At 32.3% G+C, this 9,176-nt stretch overlaps 1 protein-coding gene and 2 long non-coding RNA genes across 3 annotated transcripts; all 3 read left to right on the forward strand.

Moving 5' to 3' along the window:
- Positions 1-1,244, forward strand: LOC145136650 (uncharacterized). The gene is made up of 3 exons (XR_013720633.1): positions 1-183; positions 814-999; positions 1,154-1,244. It is a non-coding gene; the product is annotated as an uncharacterized LOC145136650 (long non-coding RNA).
- A 254-nt stretch (positions 1,245-1,498) lies between these two features.
- Positions 1,499-2,071, forward strand: LOC145136542 (uncharacterized). The gene is made up of 3 exons (XR_013720525.1): positions 1,499-1,668; positions 1,766-1,868; positions 1,961-2,071. It is a non-coding gene; the product is annotated as an uncharacterized LOC145136542 (long non-coding RNA).
- A 5-nt stretch (positions 2,072-2,076) lies between these two features.
- Positions 2,077-4,161, forward strand: LOC145139077 (uncharacterized). Its single transcript, XM_079073028.1, has 4 exons — positions 2,077-2,146; positions 2,767-3,497; positions 3,651-3,871; positions 3,962-4,161. Exons 1-4 carry the CDS (start codon positions 2,077-2,079, stop codon positions 4,020-4,022), a joined length of 1,083 nt encoding a protein of 360 aa, XP_078929154.1. The 3' UTR covers positions 4,023-4,161.
- Positions 4,162-9,176: the final 5,015 nt, after the last annotated feature.

The raw sequence follows: 9,176 nt of genomic DNA on the forward strand, positions 1-9,176 counted from the left end.
GGTGTGATGCCATTGCCGTGTTCGAAATAATCTGGAACACAAAAATTTGGAATTTTGTTGATTGTTCGGATGGGAGTTAATGAATTTGGTAAAAGATGAAGACATTAAAGTTTAAACCTTCATCCCATCTGCCAATTGACTTTTTACTATTGATTATATTTATTGCAGTTTCATCCATCATCGGTGAGCTGAATGTTTTTTTTTTTTTTTTTTTTTTTTGTGTGTGTGTGTGTAGATTATGCATATGGGTTACCAATCTAATGTTTTGTTTTGACCATCAATGTCGGGGTTAGGGTTGAAAATCTTAATCTTACTTTTCAACATATAAAAGATCTTTTATCTTTTTGGAGATGTTGAGGAGCAATGAAGAAACTGCTCTTTTATAAAATCTTATTTCGGCAAAACGTGTCAAATAGCAATATACTATATGAAATGAGAAACTGTAGCTCAATAAGAAGATCATGACTTCTGCTCTTTATGCAAACAAGAATAACACATAAAGATGGTTACTTTATAACAAAAGAAAGCTAGATATAAAGAACGTAAAGACAAATGATCGATATTCATATTTTTTTGTTGATTATAAATAAATCTCGATATGAACATACATAGAAGTTGCATGCTTGGGAACTTTTGAGCACTGATTGTGATTTGTTTTCTTTTTATGACATATCATATGGTCAAATATTTAAACATGTTTACCTTTTTGTCATTTTTTGTTACATTACTTTTTAATAAATTAATTTCTTGCTAACAACTGCTTGTTTCTTCATTCGAGTTTAAAAGATTCATCAAATGTTTAACTTGTTGTAGGTCTTCACCTATGGTTCAGTGCCACTCAAGACATATCTCCCTGATGGAGATATTGATTTTACAGCCATTGGTGCTCCTGATAGGGGATATACTTTGCCTCGGGATGTTCTTCATCTTCTTCAGGCTGAAGAACACTATGGAAACAATGAATTCGAAGTAAAAGATGTCACATACATTGATGCAGAGGTTAAACTCGTGGCTCTTATTATTATTATTTTTACACTAGCATTTTATGTCAACTAAATAAAATCAATCCATTTAGAATCTACGTATATTACTTAATATGGTATACGATTTTTCAACAACAGGGTTAATAATGTTGTAATGTTTCGCGTGGCAGGTTAAACTTGTGAAATGCATTGTTTCAGGCATTGTTATAGACATATCGTTTAATCAATTGGGTGGACTTTCTACACTTTGTTTTCTTGAGCAGGTGTGACCATCTTTCATACACATACATATACATATACTAATATATATATATATATATATATATATATATATATATATGTATGTATGTATGTATGTATGTATGTATGTATACACATCATTCATGGCATGCATGCATGAGACGATTACGTAGTGTGGTGGTTACAGATATATAAACTCAATAGATATTTCGTAAAAATGATTTACCATTTGATTTGATTTTTGTTACTTTATTTGATACAGGTCGATCGCCAAATTGGCAAAGATCATCTTTTCAAACGAAGTATCATTCTAATAAAAACATGGTGTTATTATGAAAGTCGTGTACTCGGTGCTACTTATGGTTTACTATCGACATATGCATTGGCAGTTTTGGTTCTCTACATATTTCATGCCTTTGGTGCATCTATAGTCAACCCGTTAATGGTAATTAATCTCTTGTAACCTTGTGAAAAAACTTGGATTTATAACCAATATTTATGTCTGTATTACCTAACGATTTAATTTTATTGCTCGGTTTTAGGCTCTTTTCAGGTTCTTGGACTATTATGGCAAATTTGACTGGGATAACTATTGTATCAGTTTGAATGGTGTGGTTAAGAAATCTTCACTTCTAGACATAGTTGGTAAGAAATAAGTTGTTTGTGAGGTTTCTTGTGTAATTAATATTCGTTTGTATACTCGGTTTCTGATTCTAATTAACTCTTTTTTCATTCAGTTGAGTACCCTTTAAATGAAAGGACTGGTGCTTTCCTCAGCGATGCTTTCTTGAATACTTGTATGGAAACGTTCATGTTGTGTTCTAATGAATCCACATCAAATGTGCCACATTTCATGTGGAAGCATCTTAATATAATTGATCCATTAAAGGAAACCAACAATCTTGGCCGCAGTGTTCAACAAGGTAACTCATCATGTGCATTTAGGTCACGTTCGATTCGTCGTTGATCCTGCTAGATTCCAAAGGAATTGAAAGTGGGATTCCATCAAGTAATGGAATTGGATTTCTTCAATACTTTGTATTTGATTGATTATATCATTCCTAAAATAACATAAGGAGGAATTTAACTTCCATATCCTTAATTACTAAAATGACTTAATAACTTGATATGGTTATATACCACAAAGGTAAACTGTTAATTATTATTTTGATTGGTAATAATAATCAAATATTATTATGTAAAATTTAAATAAATAGATGTATGTATTTATAAAACAAATAGTAATTTTTAAAAATCAATAAAGGTTAATTGTGTTGTTTGTCATTATTAACATTCCAAATCCATTTCATTTTTTTAACATCCAAACTTGTGACAAGTTTTGAATTCTTTTAAATTTCAATTCCTTCTAAAACATTTTGTGAACCAAACGGCCCCTTTTAGTAGATCTTACTTGACGATGTTTTTCTAGGTCATATATCTCTATATTTGTCGCGCAATTAAGTTCATTTTGTGTTTTTCATGCATGATACCTCCTCTTTTGTTGTATCAACTTTCATGATAAAAACATTTTGTTTTGTTGCAGCAAATTCTTACCGCATCTTGAGTGCGTTAAGATATGGTGCGAGCACACTCCGTGAGATTCTTGAACTACCGAATGAGAATATTAGAGATGGAATCAAGAATTTTTTTGCAAACACCTTGCAAAGGCACAAACCAAAGTGTATTCCGGATGTTCCACTAAAGTTTGATACTTTATCATTGTCATCCTATAGCGAAACCGAATACATTGATGACGTGGACTCAAAGTTATCATATGATGATCTTGATGATGTGTCCTATGTGGGGTCTGGTGAAGCAAGCGATCTTGATGTATTTCAAGATCTTAGTCCGAGAACTACTGACAAAATGGTGAACAGTGGCGGTGGTCATGATGACGTGGCAGATGGTTTAAGAAATCCGGATGTGAATGGCAGATTTGGTGAAACAGAAAGTTTGAATCCATTTGCGAATCTCACCGGAGACTATGAAAGTAGTATACGGAATCTGCTATATGGTCAATTTCAGCATGATAATGGTTTAAATGGTTCTCTACTTATGAATAACCATCTTGTTCAGCAGCAATATGAGGTGGCGGTTGCTCCTGCTCGATATTTTTGGTCTTCATGGTTCCGTCGGAGTTCACCGCCATCTCCCCAGGTGAACTCAAATGGTGTGGTGTATCAAAATGGTCAAACCTCCAGACAAACCGGTCAACAGTTCCAGTTGGAAGAAAGAAGCACGGTTCGTGGAACCGGTTCATACATCCCTGCCACGGTATGTTATATATATATATATATATATATATATATATATATATATATATATTCATTTTCCTGTTTTTATTCTGGTCCAGTCCGGTCCAGTTTGGACTGGACTGGACCGGACCAGACTGCTTGAACCCATTTATCTGACAATGGGTACTTGCAGAATATCTCCAGAGGAGGACCAGGACCGCGAAGGGGTTGCAGACCAGCAGCACGTAACCGTCAGCAAGAGCAGACTCGTGGGAAACTCAAGCAGGTCATGTACTCACAAAGGAAACTTGAGTTTGGAACTTTTGGTGCTAAAGCTACTAATCCAGAAGCAAGTACTTCTGGCTCACAGGCTCCCCCTCCTAAATATGTTTCATGTGGTCAGAGTCAGGGAAGGTAAATTAAATTACTCTTTCGTGTTTTGTTTTTGGTTTTTTGTTTTTCTGGTTCGTTTTTTTATATCGTGTTTTATTTGCATGTTTTCAGTGGTCAAGCCGAGAACCTGTTCCTCAAGAATGAAGAGGAGTTTCCCCCTCTAGCAGCTTGAGGATGCTGGAAACATGTATAAAGACAGTTCTAGTTTCATTATCTGGTTAATCGTTACATCTAACTTACAAGACAGAAACTCATCATAGGGAAAAAGACGGGGAAAACTACCCTTTTATTAGGTTTATTTTCAAGTTTTTTTTTTTTTTTTTTTTTTTTTTTTTTTTTTTTTTTTTTTTTTTTTTAAATTTATCTTTTAAGACTTCTGCCTTGTTGTGTGTGTGTGTGACATAATGTAGATAATTAAAGAGTTTGAAAAAATGTAAAAAAAAAAAAAAGACTTTGTATAATGCTTTCCTGTTGCTTGCTCTTTTTCCATGGTTGTGTGAAACTTGCTTCGCAGTTGGGTCTTCAATGCGGAGAAAAAGGAGAATTTCTTTCAGGTATGCTCTATCTCTATCTCTTTCAATTGCGTTCTTCCAAGAAAAATTAATTTTTAACACTATATAAAATTTAAAGGTATAGTATTAAATTCTGTTTTAATATTTTACATTATAAACTAACGATATACTACTCAATTTTGTCATACTAAGATTACAGTTCTTTTTGGTAAACACCATGTCAATGTACTTTTAAACCATCCGACTTATGCCACTATTCTTCTTTGGCACCCAATCATCTTCATGACCTGTATTCAAACCATCTCAAAATCTTCACGTTTTGCTGAATTTTTATGTCAAAACTCAAAATCATCCTTGTGTTTTATTCAAGTTCCTATAGATTTTGTTTAATTATAAATTGAGCACATTTGTGGTCGAGAATACCATTAATTGTCATCTAGAACAATTGCCTTCAGATTATTTTAGGTCTATCAAAATCATATCAACCAACTCGAAAATTTATAAATAGTAAAAAATATGTTATTTTTTTAACAAAAAATCATTTTGGGTTTGCCTAAAACCGGAACCAATCGAAAAACGTTTGGTTTCTAGTTCCAAAATAACCGATTTTGTTATGTTTTTTTATTTTGGTTTCATAGGCACCATTGAGGTAAGGTACCTAGATATGAAACTATCTAAACTTTAACGCAACACAAAAATACACTATAAAAATATCACAAAGTTGAGTGTCGATATAATATCTTAATCACTTATGAAACATATAAATGTGTTAACATGACATTTAAGGATTAATACAGAGAACAAACACGCATATGCATAGTGGTTCACCCAAGTCGAACATAAGATCACATCCGAAACGGTTTTTTCAAAAGCCGCGCGAAATTAATGTCCGGACCGGTTAGTTTACATAACAGGTCTGTTTATAACTGAACCGATGGTTTTCAAAAATGTCAACTGGTTTATTGAAAACCAGGTTTTTAACCAGAAAACCTAGTTTTTTTGTGCAGGTTAAAAAACAGCAACTTTCTGGAACCCGTGCAAAAAAACAATACCTATTCTCGATGTTTTTTGCAATCTCGACATCTTTTCCTGACATTACAAAGCTAAAAATGGCATCCTCACAAACTTTTGCTTCCACTTCCATAGGTACCCGAACAACTTTAAGAAACCATACGAACGATGATATTAGGGGAATTAAACTGACAAATAGAAACCCAAATGTTTGCTCTTATTTTGATTATTTCATTATGAATGACTTAATGAAGAAGGATCGGTGCAAACGATGTTGGAGGTTTTATGCCGCCTCGTAAATACTACTTTGAAGAGTTATAAAGATACTTCATGCAACGTGATCAAAGAAGGCAATACAAATTCATCGCAAACTACTATCAAAACGGATATTTATTTATTTACAATAATGATGCAGTACGAGAAGCATTTGTCAAACTTGTCATCCAAGAAGCACTTCCATTCGACCTTTTCGGCAACCGTCTGCTTACATAAATAATCAAATTGAAACTTTAAATGCAATATATTGTTGTAACCTATAAGTCGTACCACTCTCAGACGCGATGCGATTAGACTTTAGGCCCAAGCGAAATCTGAAATAATTGTAGGCTTTGCAAACTACAATAATCTTGCTTCACTTACTTGTAACGTTTGGAATTGTAACATTCGATTTTCAGGAATGTTTGTAAGTGTTAAATTGGAATATATTTATAAGTTTTAAGGGTTTGACGGATGCTCGGCGCGACCTTGGGCTGGTCGCGACACTACCTTTAATGAATGTCATGACGTGACATGGTCTTAGAAACGGCGCAACCTTAATGAGATGAGAAACCCTAATTCTCGGCATTTGGGCCCTATTTAAAGACACTAACTCCTAGGGTTTGCCTCATTTGGCAGACTCCATCTTCATAGAACCTTAACCTCGAAACTCTAGCCCTTTTCATCCCTTTTTGGTGATGTTAAGGCATTTTGGTGAAGCTTGAGAAAGAAGCAAGAGATTAGTGTTGTCAAGAAGTTAGATCCATAAGCATTTCAACCTTCTAAGCATATTCTACACTTTTGTGTGCCCTCAAGTTCCAAGCTTTATGCATTCTTCTTTATAGATCTAGTTTTTTAAGCATGTTTTGGTCCCTTGGTTGATATTTAGTTGGTATTTGGAAAACTGCAGGTTCAAGGTTGTGTCTAGTTGACTTTTGAACCCATAATGGTAAAAAAGAGAGGTTTCTATCTTGCTATCTGGTCCATGCATGTTTCTAGTAGCATTTTGGGTCCCATTTTAAACCTAGGTTACCAGAAAGGTGTGTCTGAGACATGCAAATGGATAAAGTTGGAAACTTTATCCATTAAGTCTATTTTGAAGTGATCTGGAAAGTTGCGAGCCTTGATCTAAAGGGATTAAGTGCATAATGAAAAATAGAATTTTGGTCGGAGTTCACGGCACGACTCACTAGAGGTCACGTCGCGACTTATGGGGTTTTTTTGACTATTTTGTCGGTTTATGATTCTCGGCGTGACATAGTCTTGGTCACGATATGCTCAACGGTTGACCATTAATTGTTGATCGTTGACTTTTGACCCATTTGGCTTTTGGTCAAACTGGAGGTTTTAAGTTGTAGACTTTTAGCCTTTGATTGTTTTAGGCGGTTCGTGTAGCTGATTCTTTGGGACTTCAAGTAGTTGGGATTCAACTCTTTAATCCAGGCGAGTCTTCTCACTAAATTAATTATGTCATGACTAGATCCTTTGGGTGTTGGATGCTTATGTAATTCTATGATAGGATTGTATGCCTAGCTAGACTGGTAGGGTCTTGTTTATTTACTTGTATGTTTTTATGCTTCGTTGGGATGATAGGAAGACCGACATCGAGTCGTGAGCTAAACATGACTATAGGGATGATAGCAAGAATGACACGGAGTCATAAGCTGAATATTACCGTAGGAATGATAACAAGAATTATACAGAGTTGTGAGCTAAACAGGCTTTGGGATGACGACGAAATCACATAGGCCTATTATTGACATGTATAATTATTGTTGTGGGTATATGATATTTTGGGGAACTCATTAAACGTTATGCTTACAGTTGTGGATTATATATTTTCCAGGTTGTGGTTCTGGCAGTGGAAGACTCCAGCTTGACCGTGACACATGTGCATCTCCAATATATTATGATTTTTGGCTTCCACAATTTCTAATATATTTTACTAGTTTATCTTGATTTTAACCTTTTGGTACTTGAGATTTCTATGAAACATGGTTTTGGATGTTAATTTATATTTGAAAAATAAAAATTTTGGTTTGAAAAATGAGACGTCACATGATTTATGCTATGGAAATGTTAGTTCCTTCTTAGTTATTATCGTGCATTGGCTCCACACCGAATATTGGCTAATGATGAAGCGGACCATTACAATTAAATTATTCGATTATCCACATATAAATATGAATTTACGAAAAATTATACTAGACGTTTTAGTGGAATATAAGTTAGAAAATTCTATTTTTCAATGTCAGTCGATAGCGTTTTTAATAATACAAACGCCATCAATAAACTAAAACTATGAGTAAAACCTTATTAGATGGTGATTTTTTTCATACCGGTGTGTTGCACATATCATACTATACTTACAAAGGAGATATTTTCCCTTGAACCTCATGCATTTGAAACCCCCATAAAAATTTGCAAACACCTCATGAATTTGAAACCTCATATTTTAAAGAATATCATTCAAAAGTCTCTTAATAATGATTAACAATTCAAAGGTTTATAACTTATATAATATATTTAATAACAATTAATGAATAACTACTATAAAAATGTCAATCTCTTTGAGTAGACACACAAATACAAATCACATACAAAATTCACAAATAAAATAAGTTTAAAGGTTTTTGTGTTGGTTTGAAGGATTTGGACAATTTTTCAAGCCATGTTATTATGTTGAAGTTTTTAATTTGTAAGTTTGTTATATACTAATTCTTTTTTATATTTTATTGGTTTAAGTATTCTTTTAAAAATATCATTGTATGTTGTGGTTGAAATTTTAATGTAAATTAGATTAGATTCATGTTATCAATCATATGTTATGGAAGGTCATATATATAATATTTAGTTAACTATTGTATACATGTTTTTAATGTTCGTGTTGCTTCAAAACAATAATTAATTAAAAATCATGGATATGTCATATTATCAATATTATCCATGTAAGTCTCTTTTAAAATGCAAATTGTCTATCTTATCACTTTATATTTTAGTATATGTTTAACATTTTAATTATAATAATAGGTGTTTTTTAAAAGTTTCTTTCACTTATTAATAATAATAAGTGGTTTTAAAATTAATGAACAATAATTATAAATAATAAAATCAAATTATAAAAATCATGGATATGTCATATTATCCATGAAAGTCTCTTTTGAAATGTAAATTGTCTATCTTATCACTTTAGTATTTAGTGTATGTTTCACATTTTAATAATAATATTAAGCGTTTCTTAAAAGTTTTCTTTAACTTATTATTAATAATAAGTGGTTTAAAATTAATGAATAATAATTTTAAATGATAATAACATCAAATTATAAATTGCATTTAGCTACAAATAAATTATATTTTAAATGAACATCATTGTTGAAATTAGAAAGTGATCGCATAAATAAAAATATAATTAATCAATCATAATAATTATTAAAAATAATACTAAATAAATAATTATATTTAATTCTATTAATGAGGAAGGTGAGTTGATGTCAATGAATATTATTGTTCCAAATAATTGAGATTATATATATATATATATATATATA

This window comes from Lactuca virosa, chromosome 9, assembly GCF_052849685.1.
Source record: "Lactuca virosa cultivar CGN04683 chromosome 9, Lactuca_virosa_CGN04683_v6, whole genome shotgun sequence".
Classification (NCBI taxonomy): domain Eukaryota; kingdom Viridiplantae; phylum Streptophyta; class Magnoliopsida; order Asterales; family Asteraceae; genus Lactuca; species Lactuca virosa.

Excerpts from the sequence above, each read along its gene's own strand:
- LOC145139077 (XM_079073028.1), top strand. The coding sequence starts at position 2,077 with ATGTGGAAGCATCTTAATATAATTGATCCATTAAAGGAAACCAACAAT. Across the intron at positions 3,498-3,650 it reads GTTCATACATCCCTGCCACG|AATATCTCCAGAGGAGGACC; the intron begins GTATGTTATATA and ends GGGTACTTGCAG. Across the intron at positions 3,872-3,961 it reads TGTGGTCAGAGTCAGGGAAG|TGGTCAAGCCGAGAACCTGT; the intron begins GTAAATTAAATT and ends GCATGTTTTCAG.